This window comes from Lipophrys pholis (genome assembly GCF_963383615.2).
Source record: "Lipophrys pholis genome assembly, chromosome: 1".
Classification (NCBI taxonomy): Eukaryota; Metazoa; Chordata; class Actinopteri; order Blenniiformes; family Blenniidae; genus Lipophrys; species Lipophrys pholis.
The window spans coordinates 9,169,987-9,191,459 of NC_137635.1; the positions used below are offsets into that span (position 1 = coordinate 9,169,987).

General features: G+C 44.3%; 1 protein-coding gene across 1 annotated transcript in view; it reads right to left on the reverse strand.

Annotated features, from left to right (window-relative positions):
- Window positions 1-2,240: 2,240 nt before the first annotated feature.
- rhbdl1 (rhomboid, veinlet-like 1) overlaps window positions 2,241-21,473 on the reverse strand; it is a 38,642-nt gene continuing 19,409 nt past the window's right edge. Inside the window, exons 6-8 of the mRNA XM_080473587.1 lie at window positions 6,736-6,836; window positions 4,393-4,453; window positions 2,241-3,660 (exon numbers count right to left, since the gene is read on the reverse strand). Coding sequence (XP_080329713.1) covers window positions 3,389-3,660; window positions 4,393-4,453; window positions 6,736-6,836 — 434 coding nt within the window. The 3' untranslated portion in view covers window positions 2,241-3,388. The remainder of the gene's footprint in view (window positions 3,661-4,392; window positions 4,454-6,735; window positions 6,837-21,473) is intronic.

Consider the following 21,473-nt stretch of genomic DNA (forward strand, 5'->3'; position numbering starts at 1 on the left):
GATGGGATGCTCCCATCCAAGCTCGCGTCATCCCTGCTGAAAACAAACGTGTCACTCAACGACGGCAATTAAATCAGCACCACGCTGCTTGTCAGGTCCACTTATTAATGGACGATATCCTGTTTACGGTCTAGCGTTGGGCTCTGGTGTACACCCTCACAAGAAGCCATGCATCATCCTGACACTGGGGGGGGTGTGATGCCATGAAAAAGCACGTACGCTGCTGAGGTTTTCAGGAGGAGTGCTGGCGCTGTTGTTTCTATGTGCCTCACACACCAGAACTGTCCGTCAGAGGATGAGAGTCTCCCCCCCGCCCCGCCCCCCCGCCCCCCATCAGGATGTGCAGGAGACGTGAGGTGTGTGTTGCTGATTGGTTCTGGGCTCATAGAACAGTAATAAACTACTGCCACTTCATTTTGGCGGCCGCCTGCCTTCCTCTGGAGACTCTTGTATCACTCGCTGTAAGTCGACCGGCGCCTCTCTGCGTTCGGTTTTCCCGGGCATGGAGGATTCACAAGCCTTTTGATTCTCATCCTGCACCTAACTTCCAGGAGGGGTTATATTCACAGTTACTGTGTTCTACAAAAACATAGCCGTTTACTAGCCCTTTTACAGCCCTTCTGGGTTCCTATGAATCTTGAGCTAAAGAGGCACATTAACCTCCACTCAAACATCCTCTTTATCTTCATTATAGGCTCACGGATTATGTATGCATTATTCATCAACGTATCTTTGCTGTCCAAAGCAATAATAATTCTCAGTATACACAAGAGCTTCCATCAAGGATAGATTACTACCACATATTGGATGATCTGCACTTCTTTAAATGCATCGAAAATGGCTTAATATGGCTATTTCATACTTGTTCTCTCATTTAACATGAATCTTCTCTTACTACGGACAGTTTCATGTGAAGGCAAATGCTGAGAACTGCCAACTGTCAAGACGACTTGCAAATGCAAGTTTCCCCCCCCTCGGGCAGCCAGTGGACGTTCAAATGAATTATTGATTGAAAGTCTGAAAAATGGAACATAACATTGAGTAAATGTAATTGCTATCCTCGCCTCAACTTTCCCAAAAGCTCGAATCACTCCGGAGATAATATGTGACAGAAGCACCCCTCGTTCATAATTTGTGACTTGGAGGCGGAGGAACAGTCTGCACTCTGCAGGGGAGTCTGGAGACGGGGGGGGGGGGGGGGGGGGGGGGGGGGAGGGGGGTTGCAAAAAAAATAAACAAGCTGCGTCTTCTGCAAACAAGTTTGCGAACAATTTGTAGAAATGAGTCGAGCTACATGAAAACGTGGCACACAGACCAGGGCCTCACAGGCCGGTACAGTTTGTCATCTTTTCTTTTCTTTCCTCCTGCTGAATATTCACAAAGAACAATCATTTTTTGATCACGCACACAAACAAAAAGAGTATTGACGGAAGCTTCCAGCCCGCAGGTTTCAAAGCAGCACTCTTGTTTTTGCCGCTCTCCAATCGGTTCTTTCTATGGCTTATTTTATAAAGCACTGAAGATTTATAAAATCAAGTGAGCTCAACTTGTTGGTGTTTGCCTAACAAAATAAGGGAATTTGCCTCACTACGTTTCAGAGGATCAGAAAGCCATACAGGAGTTATCAGAAGGACAACAATCATAGCATTAAAGTTTGCACCATTTGAAACTTTTTCCTCCTTCAAAGAGGAAAAAAAAATACAAATAAATATACTCTTGGTTATGAACATACAATATACACATCCACTATCCAATGAAAACGGGGACAACTTAATAACACTCTTGTTTTCTTTATAGGTACATTCCTTTACAAATGTGTACAGTCCCTAAGAATGAGAAACTGAGGTATTGACTGGGCCTGACTGAGACCCCAATGCCTTCTGGGACTCAAAGGTCAGAGGTCAGCTGATGACACATCCGCCCCCTCCCCAGTTCAGTCTGTCAGAGCGAGAACAGGCAGAGGCCTCTGTGTGTGTGTGTGTGTGTGTGTGTGTGTGTGTGTGTGTGTGTGTGTGTGTGTGTGTGTGTGTGTGTGTGTGTGTGTGTGTGTGTGTGTGTGTGTGTGTGTGTGTGTGTGTGTGTGTGTGTGTGTGTGTGTGTGTGTGTGTGTGTCACATGACATGGTATATTTTACATGGTGAGCCCAGCAAACAGTTTCACACGGCAACAGGAGGAATTCACTTGCTGAGCTGACGTCCATCCAGGAAACTTCAGCTTTCTTTTTCTTTTCTTTTTTTTTTCCTCTTCTTCTTCGTAAGTCTCCTGTAACATCGTCACTCTGAATTCCTGTGTTCAAGTCCTTTTTTTAAAAATTTTTTTTTAATATATGTGTGAGCTATGTTTCTGTCTCCACAGTGTCGGTATTAAGTCAAATAAATGATGCTGAAATACAGACGTCACTCTCATTTGAAAGACTCGCATGAAGTGGAAATCCTGTTTGGAACCTTAAGGTACGGTGTGAAAAATGAATCCAGAAGAATGAGCGTGAACCTGTGAATGTTCCACTGGTTGAGCTGTGGAGAGGAGTTTCTTTTATCGGTTTGCACTCCGGGTCTCACACCCTGCCTGGAGTGTTTCCATCGTCACACACCCTGCAGACTGTTACAGCTTTTCACTCGCTCGTCCTGCAGCTTTGCAACAGCACCACAGTGACCCCTGTGAGTCACACCAGGGACGTTAAAACTACTAAAATTATATACTTCATTGGTGCTTTTGTGCAATTCTTCAGTGCTGCCTTCAGAAATAAACCCACGCTGGCTGAAATACTTCATTAAATCGTCTGCTGCAGGTTCGACTGGTGTCAAGAGAGTCAATCGTCTGCTGCTTCACCGCCTCGACACCTCCACACCTCCACGGTAAAAGCAGAGCTGCTGCAGCTCATCCTCATCCTACACCGCTTGTTCCTTTTCATTCGTTTGCCCTTTTCACCGCAGGCACACGTCCCGATTCTTCTAATTTGAGGTTTCAAATGAAATGAAAGACCCACTCAGCAAAAAGATTTTTCTGAAAGAAAGCTTTGGAGAGAAAGACTGAAACGGCAACATGCTCACAGAACGCTGAGTGCTGGCAATGTGGGTGAAATTCAACAAATATAAAAAGATATAACGCTCCTCAAAATGGATCTGAGGAACTTTCACCTGTACTTGTTGCTACTGTAATCCCTCTTTAATAAAAGAGACATAATTCTTTGATTTGCAAAGTTATCTGTAAAAAAGGATTCTTGGTTGATTTTTTTTCTAGTTTGAGTGATTTCATATCCTTTCGTTTGGGTCTAATGCGAGAGGAGATGAAGAGATAACTATATTCAGAGGGGCAGGGTTCGAGTCAGTGTTGTAAATGAGGGAGGCCTGCGGGGGAGGGGGGTGGGGGTGGGTGGGTGGGGCCTTCATCAGGGGGGCAGCGGTATCTGTACCCCCAGGAGCTCATACGCAAAGATGTTCCAAAAGATGGCGAAGAGGAGGAAGGTGATGAAGGAGAAGACGATGACCCACCAGGAGCACTGTTTCTGCAGGCTCTCCTCGTAGCTGCGCAGGATGAGCAGCCCCATGCTGATGCCCACCACGGCCCCCGACAGGTGCGCCATGAAGCTGGGCTGCGGCCCCGAGGAGGGCAGCGGCGGCGAGAAGCGGAGCCAGACTGCACGGCCCACCTCGGAACTCACTGTGGGGGGGGAAGGGAGGGGGGGGGGACAATTAGATCCTGGTTATAGTGTCAGGTTAGAGTGAGTTGACTTCATGCAAGCACCTCAAGATGGTGACGCTTTGTCAATGTGTGAAGGTAAACAGCTCACAGGAGGACTTAATCGAATCTTTGTTATAAAAAATAAATAAAAAAAGATCTCAAATGTGATTTGCTGCTGTTTATTGATGCTCCTTCAAAGTCTCCTTAGCTGAATAAATAGTTGGCTCTGATACTGTACGCCCAGAGACCCTCATAATCTGCTTTTCACAGTAGTACACAAACACAAAAAAAAAAAAAATTATGTGTCACATTTTATTTGGAAATATCTGGTCTCGTCACTGAGGAGAAATATAAGATTCCAGCAGAGACTCGCTGCTCCCTCAGTTCGGGGGCGGTTTGCTTAGGACAGATGGAGGGAACATATTGCTCACTAATGAAAGTCACAGTGTCTCGGCCTTCGTGTGGAGAAAGTAGTATGACTCAAAGGCTTTGAAAACAAAGCAACATGTCCACTCGGGGAGCCTGTCAGACAAGAACACGTCTGCTACTTAACAGGTTTTAAAACAACAGATTATACACGCTGTGGTATCATGTTGAACTGACAAGAAGTATGTTGGAGGACAGTCATTATATACTGACTGACTGCGTTGTCGGTTTACCAGCACAGCAACCAGGGAGCAGAGAACCTGAGTGGACGTCTGGAGAACTTACTGCAAACTAATGCCAGGATCATGCGGAGCAGCTTGTAGGGACAACGCATCCCGGCCCAGTTCTGCAACGGAGAGCAAAAGTGTATCGTCAGCAGAAAAACCATCATGACACAAACAACCGTTACTCGCAGAAACCCTGCACTTTTCATCCTCGGGACATATTTAGACCGCGGAGAAAGGACAATCCTGATCCGCATGAGAGAGAGGGCAGCACTTAGGCAAGACGGAGACACGATTATACACCTGGCTGCTCTCCACTTACTGGTTCCAACCCAGTGGCACTCTATTAATTAGGGCTAAGATAATTTAAGGGGAATGGGAGAGTGGGCCGGTGAATAGCCTCCGCGATTCTCAGGGGAATAAAGAACAATGGCATCCTGACTTAGAATAACACATTTACTCCCATGGATGAATAATCGCACCAGTGCCGTCGTTCCTCAAGTCCCAGGCTGCTTGACTATGACCCAGCGACAGTCTTTCGCTTTCAGTCTCACGGCAGAAAAAGGAAATCCGGAGAGCCATGTAAAATTCAAGAGAGATGTATAAATAAATTCTGCTGTGACCATCCACTTAAAACAAGCAAAGAGCGGCAATGCAGGTAGTGCTCTGATTTCTTTCTGCAGATGAATGATTAATACAGTGGGGAGGTCAGCCTGGCAGAGGTCTGAGCCGGGAGTGATGCTGCTGCTGCTCTCTGATGGGAGGCAATTTGCTCCGACGTGCCTCCTCACTTACAGGAGGAAAAGGGCACAATCTCCAGCCAAAGCACGGCCAATCCATTCTGTCTGTTACAGATCTTGTTATCACACTCAGGGCACTGAAATAGAAAACTAATGAGGGAATCTGACATATGTATGTGTGTGTGTGTGTGTGTGTGTGTGTGTGTGTGTGTGTGTGTGTGTGTGTGTGTGTGTGTGTGTGTGTGAACTTATTACTCCTACGGGGATGGAAAGCTGTTTGCACTCTCACGTCACGTCGATTGTCGGGACAAAACCAGCCCCCGTGGGAAGACGTGTGTAAAACCTCAGGTGAAGACGAGTTTTATGTTCCACTGAGATAATGGTGAGTGTAAAGTTGGGGTGATGTTAGCAGTAGTTCATCAAGACGCCTCTCATGTATGCAGGTTTTGTTTGGGCGCTCCAGTTTCTTCCCACAGTCCAAGAAACATGCATTTGAGACTAACTGGTGACTCTGGATTTCCGGAGAACTCACAGCCACATGGCTCAAGGTTCATGAAACAAATGATGGAGGAGTTTCACCTTTACAATCCGTGGCCTTGTTAAAAGTTTGAAGATGATGGTGGGAAGAAGGGAAAGTCGTCAGAGCTCCACCTTGTAGAAGCTGTTCTTGAAAAGTTATATCCATTAAAAAAAACAAAAAAACTGTGTGTGCTCTTGGCAGCTCTTATTTTTATCTCTGACAATAAAAGAAAAAGATTATAGTGTCAGATCCAAAGCGGAATTTCTACGCTTACATGCCTGGAAGATGTGTTCTGACACTTGAGCTGGAGCTGCATGACTTCCAGGGAGTCAGGTACATGGCACAACTCAAATCCTCACTCAGCCTGAAAATATCTTTTGAGCGGACCGGATGATGACGCTTGATGTCAGACGGCTCAGAATTTACCAGGTCAAGACGAGACAACGGTTCAAGGTTTTGCTTGAAAAAAGAAGAAGAAAAGCCGGCGAAAATTAATCAGAGCAGAACTAAGAGGTGCCTTAAAGGATTTCCCAAACAGCAAACAGCCTCCAAGCGTAACCGACCAAACAAACGCTCGCTGCTGCGACTGCACAGTTACAGTCACAGAGTCGGTGCTCCGGGTTTGTCAGCAACACTTTGATTTCCACTCCTGCTTGTCGTGTGCGGAGCCACAGTGAGCGGCGGCATTAGTTGAAGTGATTCGTCAGAAGTAACGCCGCCGCGAGAGAGCGGGAGAATGTGGACGGCGTCTCACATGGAGACCCTGCGACAGATCGAGGCTGGGGAAACTCCGCCAGCATCGAGGGACGCAAATATACACAGCTTCAATAATTAATAAAGAACGCTGAAATGTCAGTTTGCTTGAGATTCATTTCGGTGATGATAACAGGCAGACAATCACTGGAAGATTCAGCTTTGGTCCCCAGAAAAGCATCAGGGGGTAGAAAGTGTCCGTCATGTCTCGCTGTGGCACAAAAATCCTCCAACTATCATCAACGAGACACCGAAAAAAAAGAAAATGGGAGAGATGCTGGCTTGTGGACGCTCTGACATTTGGTTTCTATTCAAGACTGTTTTCAGACATAACAATAGAGGCCATGGTGATGAGGATGATGATGATGATGATGATGATGATGGTAGTTACCATGACGACATTGGCCAGATGCGCTGAACACAGAGCGTAGACCCCCCCGGAGCCCCCCACCACTGGAGCACGCATGTCGGTGATGGACACGGTCAGTGAGCCTGCGGAGACACAACGAGGAGACATGTTAGCAGAGCCGATGGAAGAGGGCACGCAATGCGGGGACGGCGTGTTTTGTGTGTGCGTGTGTGTGTGTGTGTGTGTGTGTGTGTGTGTGTGTGTGTGTGTGTGTGTGTGTGTGTGTGTGTGTGTGTGTGTGTGTGTGTGTGTGTGTGTGTGTGTGTGTGTGTGTGTGTGTGTGTGTGTGTGTGTGTGTGTGTGAGAGAGAGCAAAGGACAGCATTGTTGCGCAGAGGCAAAAACAGAGGCAGAGTCAGACGCCTCGTCACGCAGCAGCACCAGTCACCTTCCTCGCAGCCTTTTCCCCAAAATTCCCAGAGTTTCAAAACAAAAAAAAAGGCCTGCGTTCACATCGCGAGCCAGCTGACCGTCACATGACCTTTCACGTTTCAACCAGCCTGCACGCACTCACTCACACACACATGTAGTATTTCTTCTCAGTCGGTTCTCTGCTATGCAATGAATTTAAAGTGATTTCACTTCGGACGCTGTAATTGAAAAAAAAAAAAAAAACCTCCATCTTTAAATGCTCTCTGATGAAAGGAGTGTCGACGAAGTGGACTGCGGAGGATAATAATCAGTTTGTGTTGTCCAAAGATGCTTTGTGTTTTATCCATAAGCAACATCTAATCTGCCATATGTGGATGTGGAGGGAAGCCAAATGTGTTTAAAAGGATACGAGAGAAGAGCGGCAGCGTCCAACTGAACCTCCCGACAGAAGACTGAAACACTGATATTGTGGCTCACGTACACAAACAGGCACTCGGTTCTCTTCATTTAAGATGCTTTGGAAGACAGAAGTCTATATAATAAATTAACTGAAGGCTACATTTCATTTTGCCTCTTGGTCCATACAGTTGCGCCTTTGGACGCTCAAACAGAACACGGCCATCTTGAATGCAATTAGGAACACCTGAGCTTCTCAAAGCTCCGATGTGAAAAGGCTCAAAATGACATCCGACGGCACACTTTGGTCATTTACTCCACATACACAGGTATTTTTGATAGATCCCGCCGACTGAACCTGCGGTCAGGTTGGCAGAGATGGCTGATGGCGTTTTTTCCTTCCCGCCGTCTCCTCGACTTGCTCATGTGGAATTTTTTGATGGAGATTTTCACGGTGGATATTTGTGTTTTTTTTACAGGATTGCACAGTTGTGTAGAGGTAGTGAAGACGGTACTCTCAGGTTCCAGTCCAGTCGGGGATCTTTTCGTGCACGTTCTCCCTGCGCCCGGGTTTTCTCCAGGCACTGATTCCACTCTCCTCCCGGCTCATTAACAGAACAAAACACTTCTTTTCTTTTCTCAAATCTTACCTCAATTTACTTTGTTTGCTTTGTTACTATTTGTTCCATCTTCAGTGGAGATGAAACAAATAAACAACACATTGTCTTACCTCATAACATTATAATCCCCTGAAAGCCAATAGACGGCAACTTAACAGAGGGTGAAAGAAGTAATTTCATGGATGCTGGCAGGCTGCGATGTGAACAGTCAGCCACCAGTTTACAGCCACAACAAACTGTTGCAGGGCTTTACATGCACACATGTATTGTCTTTGTAATTACTTTGACTTGAGCCAGGCAAATGAGAAAACAATCCACACTGGAGGTTTCAAATTGGATTTTGGATTCACGATTCAATGAGTGGAGGAAGATTTCCAGACACATCATGTTCGTACTTCTTTTTCCACCAATCAGGACTTTTGTCTGTGTCCACAATCGACTACGAGTAGAAAACTGATGCTTTACGCTTTTTACAAAGTAACATGAGAGTGGCTGGAGTAGGACACACGGTGCTGGACAGGTCAGAGAAACGCATGTCTTTAGACTGTAGAAGTACCTGGAGAAAGGGAGAAGAGGCCTGGAAGCCATTCCATTCTCCCCATGAGACGGCGGTGCTGCAAACCTCAACACCATGTTAAACTTTTCTTCCTGAATACGACGCACAGAGGAGGAAGTTCCTCCTGAGCTCGTGTGAAAAGATCATGATCGAAATAAATAAAAATGCTTTTCCTCCACCATGAATAACATCAGAGACGTCGGATTGGCGCCACATTTATTTGCGTCAGAAGAAAACAGGGACAAAGTTACAGCCAACATCACTGTGGACCCCCCACAGCGCTCTGATCTCCAATTCATGGCGTCTGTGGGATCGCATGAAGGGCTGCCGGCCAATCACAGAACTTCGCCGAGATCCAAACTTCTTGCGGAATAAATCATATTTCTGAGGTCGACTGTTGGAACTCCTGCGGTTTTGATAGTAAAGGGGAACGAATCAAAAACTGATTTCTCTCATGTTCATTTAATTTGATTTATAATAATAAAAAAAATTAAAAAAATCACTCGCTGTAACTTTTTCAACCACTGCTTAGAAGTCTTGCGCGACACTGCAGGTTGAAAGCCGAGTCCGTCGGCTCACCGTCGTTCCCTCAGCTTGATCTTCACTGTCACAGAGGACGCTTCATCACTGTAACTGGACATTGTTGCAGCGCTGCTATCAGACTCCTTCTCACCGTTTCAGATGACATCGGCAGAAATCATTGATTTAACTGAATATGTTTGAGAAAATAAGATTTTTTTTGTTTTTTGTCATGTGACAATCTCAGGGAATACATTTCCAGACCATCATTCACATTTGTGTAAGTCACATTTGAATACAAATATAAATAATATAAGAATATGTTGTTCCCTTTTTTTTCTTCTTTTTTCTTTTCCAACGTGTTCCACCATCGTTTTCAGGATTTTAACCAATGTCAAAGAACAAAAATGATTTTCAGAAATAAAATACTAAATGCAAGGTGGATTTCTTTTGAAGGAGTGTTTTCCACACGATGAAAAACGTGTGGTTTAGATGTTAGTAAAGGGACATTATCCACCACATTTAAGAAAATCTTTTTAACGGCGTAAAAATCACAGCAAAAACACAAAAATGTGTAGGAGGCTGCAGAAAGTGTTAATGTTGATTTATGCACCTGAATTCGCGGCATAGAAAGTGACTGTGAAACGACGATGTAGGACAGGATTGGAAGCTGGGGACATAACTGAGGCGCGAGGACGCGTCGTCAGCCTCAGTTAATTATGCAAATGAGCCGATAAGGGAAGCGGAGAGGGCCGATAAAACAAAACAGCCTGTTTTTAATCACAGTTGGGGTTTGCTGGAGTTGTGATCTCAGATCTATAATGCATGTTGTAACGTTCGTGTGTGCGTGTGTGTGTGTGTGTGTGTGTGTGTGTGTGTGTGTGCGTGCTCTGGGACTACACAGAGTAAACATGGTCTTTAAGAAGGCCGCGGCAGTCCGTGGTGCTTGTGATGATCATGGGAAGACAGATGGTAATCAGAGAGCGTTCCAGAGTCGTTCATCTCGCCGCGCTCTGACACCTATCGGCTATTTCCCGTGGATTTATGGGGCATCTGAAGGTTGGTTGCTTCAGCAAAAGATTTGAGAAGATTCATAGTGTCCCATTTCCGTAGTTCCACCAAATTGCAATTACACAGTGTGGCGTACAGTATGTGGTCTCTGATATCTTCAAAGTAAAGGGAAAATTGAACTGGAGTAACTTCAGCAGCATCGACATCTGAGTTTCTCTTTTAGGTTTTTTTTTGGGGGACCGTGTTAAAAATCTTTGCTTTAAAATTTTGACTTTTATGTTTCTGAGTTGTGTGACATACTGGTATGGGAGGTGTCATCCAGAAGTGAAGTTATAGTAATGTGTTTATTATGGTTAAAGGCAGTTTCGCATTGGCTTTCGAGACTTTGAGCAATTAACTTGTAATCACCAGACTGAAAAGTACTTCAAACATTTTCACTGACATGTTGCGAGCTTGCAAGAGACTTTAAAGAAAAGTGAGGCTTCTTCTCAGGATAAGTTTTACAGCCGTGGGTCAATAATGTTTCTTTGACAAGCAAATTCAAATCCACATAAAAACGATATTCTTGTGTGAGAGCCAAGCTCTGAAATTAGTTTGGCTGAGTGAACAGACAGTTCACTTGGAAGACTGCATGGAAAAAATCCATAGCAAGATTAAAAAAAAAAAAAAAAACCTTTAACCTTTGACCTTAGGATCGTGAACAAACAAACAACAATAAAAAATTTAAAAAATTTAAAAAAAGGACATGAAAATTATTTCTAAAAGCAGAGACGACTTTTTAAAAACAGACCTGGACTCCAGATGTAGACGCAGATTCTTGAAGGTTTGATCGAAGCTTTTCAAACCACTTCTGGGTTATTTAAATAGAATAACATTTTATTGGCCGAACAAGGACGTTTTCAAAACAGTCGTTTGGATTTATTTTTTTAAGTGAAGGAAATGTTGAATTCGACCTATTAAACAAGAGCCAGACTCTCAAAACTACACTCAGATTCTGAACATGCATATCCTTACAAGTCTAATACTTTTTTAAAAATACAGGCGAGATCGGCCTTAAGAGTGACGGCTGCTGACTAAAAATATCCAAAAGGATTGACGAGACTTGCGCGCGCGAGGAGCTTGTCGGGGGATGTGATTCCGCCGTATGTCGGTGAGGAAGGGGAGAAAAGCTGAGACCTCCGGCTCAGAGGAAGAGACGAGACTCCGCAGGGAGGATGTGATGAACCGCTGGCTTCTCCTGCGCACGCCGCTTTGGTGAGAGGCTCCCAAATACAGTGTGCATACTAAACAGGCCTGTCATGTGGGCTCTCCTGCTCCAGGGGATTTAAGATTTAGGATTCTTGCACTCAGCAGGAGCTAAGACGTGCGGCGTGCGATTATTTCAGCGGTGAGCTGACACTTTCCATCTCATGCACGCGTTATTTATTGTTCCCATCCTGAAGTCATCATCGGCCTCCTCACATCTTTTTGTGAGCTTGCAACATCCACAAGCTGCACTGCAGTGTCGACAGTGAAAGTGAGCGTCGGCGATCTACACTCAGACTCTGCCTCGTCCTCGCCGCAGCATCAGAGACCCGAGCCACCGGCCCCTCAACGCTTTGCGGTTCCTCCAGGCTCCCCTGGAGCTGTGGGTCAGCTTTGTGGGCTCAGTCTCACAGGAACAAGGTGCAGACCGGAGATGGTAAGTTGATCCGAGGCCAGAGCCTGACGGAGCCCGAGGCGGCGCCACTCTGCAGCCTCTCCTGTGGAGGCTGCATCAGGGCGCAGGACAAAGCTTGAATCCTCGGAAAATACGACGTATCGTGCCATGAGGCTTTTCTTTGACCGGTCTAGAGAATCTGAATATTCAAGAAACTTTCCAAAAACAACTACTCCAAAAAAGTATTCTATAGTTCAAGAAAAGTTAATAGACTTGAATGTTTGAGCGCCAAGACAAGGTGCAGGTTCAAGAGAGACTGGAACAATTATCATGGCACAGATTTCAATCTGTGTCAAGTCGAAGTGATTATTCTCTGTCATGTAGAGCCTCAAACAGACTGACAAACACGGCTTGCTTACAAACCTGACATAACAAATATTTTAGAGGGTGATTATTCATCCGGTACACACAGAGGGGCACTCGAAATAATTGGGACTCTTCAAACAACACATCAAAAGTAAGTCCAATATTGACTCTCTTTATAACTCTGTTTTTCTATCAGCTCTGGAGGGAAATATCTCGCGCCTCAGCAACTAAATGCTCCGACAAATTTCCAAGTGACTGTTTTTTTTCTTGCTCTCCGTGGCGCCGGCGATGTGATATGTAGACGAACCAGGAGGGTATGCTTGGAGCAATTGACAACACAACTTTCGGAAAGCGGAACTTTTTGAGAACGCTCCGACTCCTTCGCAGTGGACGGACCGGTGAAAACGCGACTTTTAGGAAATGTTTGGATGTGTGTGTGTGTGTGTGTGTGTGTGGTTTCATTACAAAAACAAACAACGTCACCCTCTGGTGGCCGCACATGAAAACCACATAGTTTGCAGTCGTAAACGATGCGTTCTGAAATGTGTTCTGAAACAACCGACACCAGCTGGAAACTCCAGACGTGAGCGATGATTATCTGTGTGTCACGCTAAGTGTATGAAACAGCAACATTAACATTGTTAATACAGAAACATTGATTAATGCAGCAATAAAAACAGATACCAGAGCTTCTGGAAACTAGACAAAGAGTCAAAAAGCATCTCTAGAGACGTCTTACTGTCTTAAAAAGTCAAGGTTGTTGGGACTTTTAACTGAACTACTCTGCATAAGAAACACATTAAAACACACAATGTTCATTCATTGAGGTGATCTGGTCCGCACGAGCGCCAGAGGAAGCCTGCAGCTACTTTCCCTCTTCGATTCAGCGAGCTGGTGTGAAGCTGTACGGAACGATCGCCTCACACTCCCCTGATGTGCTTCATGAAGGAGTTTGTATCAGAAAGCATTTTGTGGAGTCAGTATCGCCATGTAAATTTCATTGCTCATGAAAAATGTACACAGGTTTCAATAGGAAAGCAGTCCTCATCCCACCTGGAAGGGAAACCTCTCCTTCATGTTGTTGCCTTGGAGTGGCTGTGATCGTACACACTCGCCTCGGACGTCCTTTGTGCATTAAATCTCAGAGATCTGCTGTAGTCAGCAGCTTTGGAGTCACACTGCTGCCTCCGCTGGCTAATAAACGGAGAAAATGCTAAATCAGATTTATTTACTAAGCACAAATAAGAGGAGGGGGACGGCTGTGCACAAGAGGAATGGTCTGACACACACACACACACACGCACGCACACGCACGCAGGTTGCAATTAACAGATTCAAAACGTTGGCTGCTGTAGGTTTGTCATTTAAAAAAAAAGAGATAAAATGTAATGTTTCTAAATCATGATTGGGTTATTTGCACTCTCTGCTATGAATATTTTCCTCTGTGTGTGAGAACGTCCTTATTATCACATGTAAATCTGAAGATGGTTTGTTGTTTGATTTCAGTGAGAAACAACTGCAGTCAAGAGGATTTTCCCCATGTCCTCTGTGTTTAATGTGTAATTAAGTTGAAGGAAACAGGATCAATGAAAAATTTCCCAAATGAGATCACAATGGTTCAAATGTCAAACTTTAGGTTTTTGAGTTCACAGACTCAGAAGTACTATTACAGTTAATGCCATAACAAGAACTCAAATATTTAAGCATCATACATAAAAATTAAGGCTTTATTTCGAGTACGTGAAGAAACAATGTGATGATGCCTGCAGTAAAAAAAAATATGTAAATGTTGAGGTGACTCAGTGGGAGGCGGACCATCTGGCGGGTCTATTTCACTATCTTTTTGAAAGCTCATAGTTTCAAATGTCTACCAGAATAATTTCCATTTCTGAGGCTCAATTCAGCTGTAATAGTGCTGTCGCAGTGCAGGAACTGGGTTGAATGAGGAAATGGACACTTCTGTGTCAGCCAGACGGAAAGATGAGTTAAATATGAGCTGTGTCAAGAGGAGCAGCATTCAGTCCTCGTCCAGTCGTGTGGGGGTGTGAAGTGAGGGAACAGACGGACGCTGTAAAGTTTTGAGGCGTCTGTGGCGTGCAGCTGTTCTGTCAAAGTGACAACACGCCACAGTCAGAGCACATCATCAGAGAAACTGCTTCAACAAAACCCCCCCAAAAAATGGAACATAAATCCAGATCGTGTCTGCGCACACATACAAACACACAAAAGAAAAGAGAAAAGAGAGAAAACGGGCAGCACGGTGTCGCTGTCTCGCTCTGGCCTGGAGGAACAACTACAATTCATCGCCTTGGCTGTGAGCTAACACAGTCCCTGTAAACACACCGCGCCCTTTGCTTCCTTGGAGACTTTACAGTTTTCTACCCTGTCCAAAATTGCCACAAGGGAAAAATATGATAATATTGATGCTGCCCAGGAGCCCAGAGGGCATCAAGAAAATCAATAGTCTCCACAAGAAACATCCTGAGAGCTGCTGAGAGGAGACGACTCAGCTCATCTGCGCTCAGCGCAGCGCTGAGAGTCAGGCAGGAGACACAATCCTATCTGATCTCCGTGGATGTGCGGGCTTCTAGACAATGGTTACAAATTAGAGCATGCACAAAGAATCGCGCTGAATGCTCCCAAAAAAATATGTTTATTGCACAAGAAGAGCTGCAACACAAAAGGAGAATTTTTCGACCACTCGTGACGCTTTTCATCTTATGTGCACAATGGCCGACCTTGGACAGAAATGACTGAGATTCCTCCAGCCTCCAAGTGAGAAAGCACACAAAACCACTCTGCTCGGGGCTATTGGGCCAAAGAGGTGGCTGCAGGGAGCGAGATGTGCCTCCTTCATTGGGAGACCTTGAAAATAAGCGCTGAAGTAAATGTTCAGGGAAACAGCATTTCTCCATCTCCAGCAGCGTGACGGACAAACATTACAGTCCTGAATTGGTTCCACACAGCAGATGCCAATCCACACAGTGGGCTGGAGCTATAGAAACAGGTTATTATGGTAAATGAGGCTGTTTAAAGTAAAAATAACAGGCGATGGTGGCGGAGGAAGTGAGCTTGGCGTCACCTCAGAAGAGTTGAATCAGGGGTGGGACATGGGGGGAGGAGTGCGGGAGTGTGGGGCTGGGAATTACCATAATCGCACGGGCAGGCTCTGCAACGCGCCAAGGTCACCCTGCTTTCCGAGCGCCAGGGGAGAACATCAGAAACAACGGACCAGACGCTTCACATGCAGCCTCCCAACGGTCTGCAGCTCAGTTTGGCAACAAAAGACAGAAACCCGACCCTGCCTTCGCCGCACAGCATGGCCACGTCACGCCGTCAGTCCTTCACTGTGGGCAGGAAGTCATTTAGGAAACAGGAACACTTCCTGGTTTGACCTCCGGCCAATCAAATCACAGTCTTTCAGAAAGATCTAAACACTGGCGCTTATAATGATTGAGAACCACGGCAGAGAGAGTCGGAGAGCGAGTCACATCCCCGCAGCTCCGAGCGCCATTCATTCAGCTTCCTGGTGCCTCCTCCCTCCTGCTCCTCCCTCTGCCGTCTCCTCACCTCCTCCTCATTAGCTGCGTTTGGCTGCTGATGCAGCAGATACACAACAAAGATGTGGCAGCGGTGGATTATCTGACTCTAGTTTACTCTCCACAAAAAAATGTGTATTTTCCCCCTTAACTCCAATAATGTTAGGACATTGAAACTAAAATGAAAACATACCGAGAGCTCGGGAAAATATTATAAAATAGCCTGTGAGAAAATGTTCGCTGAGCAGCCTGAGCCTGTTTTAACCCAAACTGTTTCATTTACTCATCTTTTACCAGGAAAGTTACACTATGATTGAAAATCCCGTTCAACTCGAGTCCCGACCACGAGGGAATATACAAGGAAATAAGATTAGATAAAGCCAGAACTAATCTAAAATAAAATATATTCATTAAAATGTTTGGCTCTTTTTTTTAAAACTCAAACTGCACTCTGATTTTCATCAAACCTTCAACAATGAAAAATGAAAGGACACTGACCATTGAAGTAAATCAAATCGATAAACTGAATCTGTGGGTTGAATTTGAAATCTTGAGTAAAAGCAAACTAAATGAGGGACAAAGCGACTTCTGGCCACAAAGCAGAGTCCTTCTATTCACATATAATCAACTGAGCCGGCCTAAATATGTGCAGTGTGCTTTTTTATAAGCATCAATCAGTTATGTAACAGGAACGTAAATGCTGTAGAGCAACAGACAGAAAAAGATTAAGTCCGAGACCCTCAGTCATTTACAGAGCCGAAAGGTATTTATTAGCTCGGGAGGGGCAGAAACAATCAGCGGGCTAAATTTAGAGCGACGGTGTGGCGAGTCTCACCAAGTGCGCTGCAGTCCCGCCTGATACCAGGACAACATTAATCAACCCCTAAAGGATTAAACCCGACATGTAACTTGGCATGGAGCTCTTAAGTAATGACAATGTCAACCGGCTTGTAACAACGAGGTTATACCAACTACATGCAGCCATTCATCATATTTCCATTCCATTTTCCCATCAGGCCATGAGTGACATCGGGCCACATGTCTTTTCTTTCCTGGTGAGAGACGACAGGACGGAGCAGCGCGAGCACTGCGCTCTCACTCTGCCTGCTCGGGTGATTCACGGTACACAGGCGCAACACGCGAGCAGGAATCCTGATGGTTCAGTCCATATAGAGGAGAGCCAGCAGAGCTCCAGAGACACAAACCTCATCAGATTCACTTACTTAGGAGCAGCTAAAAGACTAAAACCAAATTATTAAAATTTATTTATTTACAGAGCAACATTGGAATGAGATACACGAGTCATATCATTGTCTTTCTGCGGCTACCTTCATTTGTGAAAATTTGGGCGCTGAAGGGATCGAACCTACATATACAGAATATTTTAGTTTAATTTTCACATGCAGCACAATATATGCATTCCATGTTCAACACCTAAAAGAAAATCTCTAAGTTAAAGAATGAATCCGGTGACAGATTACCAATGACAAATAGTTAGAAAAGGTCAACAGTCACTGCTTCTACCATATCTTTATTCTCTAACTAACCTAGTTATTGTTACCCATTACAAGATAATAGAAAGTGAGGCAGAGTAATTTCCTTTGTAAATATGAACACAAATAACCACTGGGGTGTAAAATGATGAATTGTTGAGGTGGAGAAGGGGTTTTACTAGTTGTCTAATATGTTAGTCCTTGTGTAGCAGTAAAGAAGTGAATTCCATCCTGTGAGTGTGAGCAGCTGTTCAGATTCATTAAACTCCACTTTCATCAAACCTCTTTGAAAATACTTTGAACTGCATGAATGTTGGGTACAACGAGGAATCACAGCACAGTGAAGAATGGCATGCGGCGAGGCAGCAGACTGTCGTGTTCACAGTTCAGTTTGATCGTTGAAAGACGTGATTCGGGACTCGGCTGCCACATTGTGCAAACCTTCTGTTTTGCGACGGCGGTCTGCGATGTGCGTCGTCATCAGCTGCTTGGCCGAGGCCCTCCAGCCACTTCCAGAGGATTTTCAGATGACTCACAAGTATCTTCCTCCTCTCCCTCAGTGGACCACCGTCTCCAGTCAGACTGCATCAGACCGAGTGGCAGCATGTTGCTTCCACAAGTGTGTAGATGAGATAGAAAATCAAACGTGTTTGTTCACCAAATCTCTCATCAAGGCCAGAACTGCAGAAGTTCCATCTTCTCTACCAACAGGCAAACGTTTACTGGATTATTTAAAGATGTATGACAACTAATAATTTAACACAACAACAAAAATGAATGGGAGTAAATTAAGAATATTAAACACAAATGATCACTTCAACCCTAAAATACAGTTACTTTAAAACGATTTAAAGAATAATTGTGATTGATAACGGGTTAAAAATTATGTAAATTGACCAGTTTTTCTTGCCTTACCATTTTGGAAACTCTTCCTAGGCTTGCAATGAAGACAAAAAAGAGGAGGCTGCATACGGCCTGAGGGCTTCAAGAAATACTGTATGGACCTCCTGTTTTCTTTTCTGAGTGTTTCAACATAAAAAACAATCTGAGGCCCTGATGAGAAGAAAATCTTACTCATAGTGGCAACGTCTCATTGGATCCTATAAAAATCCTTACAAGTGTGTCTGGCGTGTTCAAAGAGCCAGATGTTCCTTTAATAGAGGCAAATAATCACATTTCATTCAGTACATTTGAGTCTCTATGTCCCCAATAAAACAAACTATCGTATATCATCAAAATGTGCCCCAATTATATTTTCAAAGTACATGATTTTTTGACAACAGACCGAAGAAACAAGGTAAAGGAGATAATGAACAACCTGAATGCTTGATCACAACTATTTCTTTCCTGATCGGGAGTGTTGCAAGAAAAATCTATGAAAACATAAAAAACGTCAATCAAAAAGACAAAAAGACGAGAAAGATTACTGGTTTCCCTTAAATTGAATACTTTCCCATGGAAAGGCTTGAAATGAAACCCGTATGGTGTGGAAGGCTTTGAATGGATGAACACAAATAAGCCCACAGTTAAACGAAACCCTCCGGGGAGATTCGGAGTTCTGTCGGCACAACGAGAAACCTCTAAAATCCTTCGGGATGTCAACACTGAAACCTCACCCACAAACTGACATCTCAGTTAAGAGAGAAACTTTGGGTTTCAGCAGCTCGGTAGAAGCAAGAAGAGGAAGGATTGTGTGAAATGTGAGGTGTGGGAGGAGGTAGACGCCCCGAGGCTCACACAGCGCTACGAGGGGAAAACATGGCGCTCTGGCAACCTGTTGGTGTCTTGCAGCTCACAGAGAAGCCGCAGGAGTTGTCGGCCCCAGGGAAGTAGAGCCAAGACAGAAAGAGAGACAGGGAGGAGAGAGAGTCGAGTGAAGAAGGGAGCCATGCTGCTTTTCTTTAATATAGAGCTGGGCTCAAAATTTTACATTCATCTCCTCAACACAGACTGAAATTCTGACTGACTCTTTTAAAAATTCCCAAACTTCAAATTCAAGTGGAGCAAGAAAGATTACAGAGTGGATGGAAGGCGAACAAGGACAAGGACCAAGGTCTGAAAATAATTACAGAATTGCTCCTTTTGTCAGCAAACGTCCAAGGACACGCGGTACAAAGTCACGCTTCCTTCTTTCAAATCCTGCTTTAAAGAACCAGAGAAACCTCGTCCAAATGAGGCGGTATCACATCTCAACACCAAACTCAGATTAAAATATTTATGATAAACCTCAAGGTAACAAGGATCTGCGTTCATGCATGTTAAATCTGGGCAACTGTGAAAACAATTCACTACTTTCACAGCACTTGAGGCTTTTACAGGAAAAAGAAAAAAAAAAAAAAAAAAGAGATTTTTTTTTTCTTTTCTTTTGGCTTTGAAAAGAAGCCCTGCAGTGCAGACGGTCTTCCAGTGTGTACCGGCAAACACACAAAGGCACAACACCAGCAGCACATCGCTTCACAAATGCACCCATTAAGTGCAAAGCAGAAACCTCGTCCGCCCTACAAAACTACCCGGCAACATGCGAGCGCAGTCGACATGATGGAACTCATGAGCTGGAATGACACTGGATGAATATAAACATGAGGCAGCAGCCAGGACAAGAAGAAAACACCCACATTCCCATCAGACAAAATGAAGTTTTGGGTCGTCGCCAACTTCCTCAACAACCGGGAGCCTATGAAGAATTAAAGATTTGACTGAATGGAAACATTTTCTCTACATTTATCTCCGTGTATATGCCAATATGCCGACATTCGGCAGTGCTGCGAGAATGAATCTTTAAACCTGGAAATAAAAGACACTTTCTGCATATCTGCCTCCTTTGGCATGTTTTGAATGTGTTCCATGTTAGAAACCTGAGATCAGAGTTGTGTCAAACTCATTAAAATCAAGGTAGTGTCTCTCGCCATGCTCTCCTTGACAGGGGGAACCATAACAAGTCACTGAAAAGCAGCATGCCAAATCAGACCACTGGAGGTTACAACCAATGTAATTAGCTTTAAAAAAAAAAAAAAAAAAGGAAAGGAGAACCAACTTTGTTTTGTTTCTTTTTCTTTTTCCCCACTACATAAAACCCACATAAAAGCTTGATGACATTTAACAATGCAAACACTGTCAGTATTCTGAATATTCTGGTGAAAAATCAAAGTTTTAAGTTAAAATCGACTTGGACCTGAAGGTGCTGGATGAAAAGTCAGAGCAAGATTTTCTGGTGGTGCGACGTCACCATGGGCAGAGTCAATGCAGCTTATTGGGTGAAAAATGCTTTAATAACTCTAGTATAGAAACAGGTTGAAGGGTTGATTCAAGCAGGAGTTTCACTGCTTTAACTCAAGTAAAGATCTGTAATAAGACACTTCTATTACTTTCTTCATGTCAACTTGTGCGGTTGTTCTAAGAACATGCACATTCAATATTTAACCATGGTGTTACTTTGTGCAAGCAAAATCAAGATGGAAAGTTTCTTTTATTGACGGTGGAGTTTAGTTTAGTTTCTTCTTCAATCAGATACGGCGCTGCAGGACAGCTCCGCTCATCTTGGACTACAATGTAAGTTGAATCAGACTAATTCACGTTGAATCCACACAGGTTGACACCGTGACAGATTTAGTCTGGAATACACAGAATCACTGATCGCCATGGAACATGAATACTGAATTCAAAGTGGGGCGGCGTTTGACTCTGGGCTCCAGGCGTACAAGAGTCGCCGCATACCATCTCCTTCCTGCTTTTTGATTCAGTCGGCAGCTTAAATCTCCAAACAGCATCTCAAACTGCACTTAGGTGAATTCTCCAGGGACGAACCCTGCATTACTCCCCCATTTCTCCTCCTCTAAGTCCCTGGTTCTCTCTCTCTCTCTCTCTCTCCCTCTCCCTCTCCCTCTCCCTCTCCCTCATTGCTAAAATAAATCACAGCTACAATAATTCATGAGTGTTGAGTTTGTGTGTGTGTGTTGGAGGGGGTCTTTTTATGGAGCGCGGGGATTTTGGAGCAGCTTTAACTCCTTTTTCACCGAGAGCAGAAAGAGAACCAAAGAAATGCAGAATTTACATTGCTAGTCACACAAATAAGAGTCAAATGAAAAAAAAATCAATGTTGCTCAAAGGGAATTAAAATTTTGCTCTAATCAGTAAATAAATAGTAGTTACTGGAAGATTTCAACCCAATATCTGCTCCAGTGAAGTTGAAAGGAAAATGAGTTTAATGCAG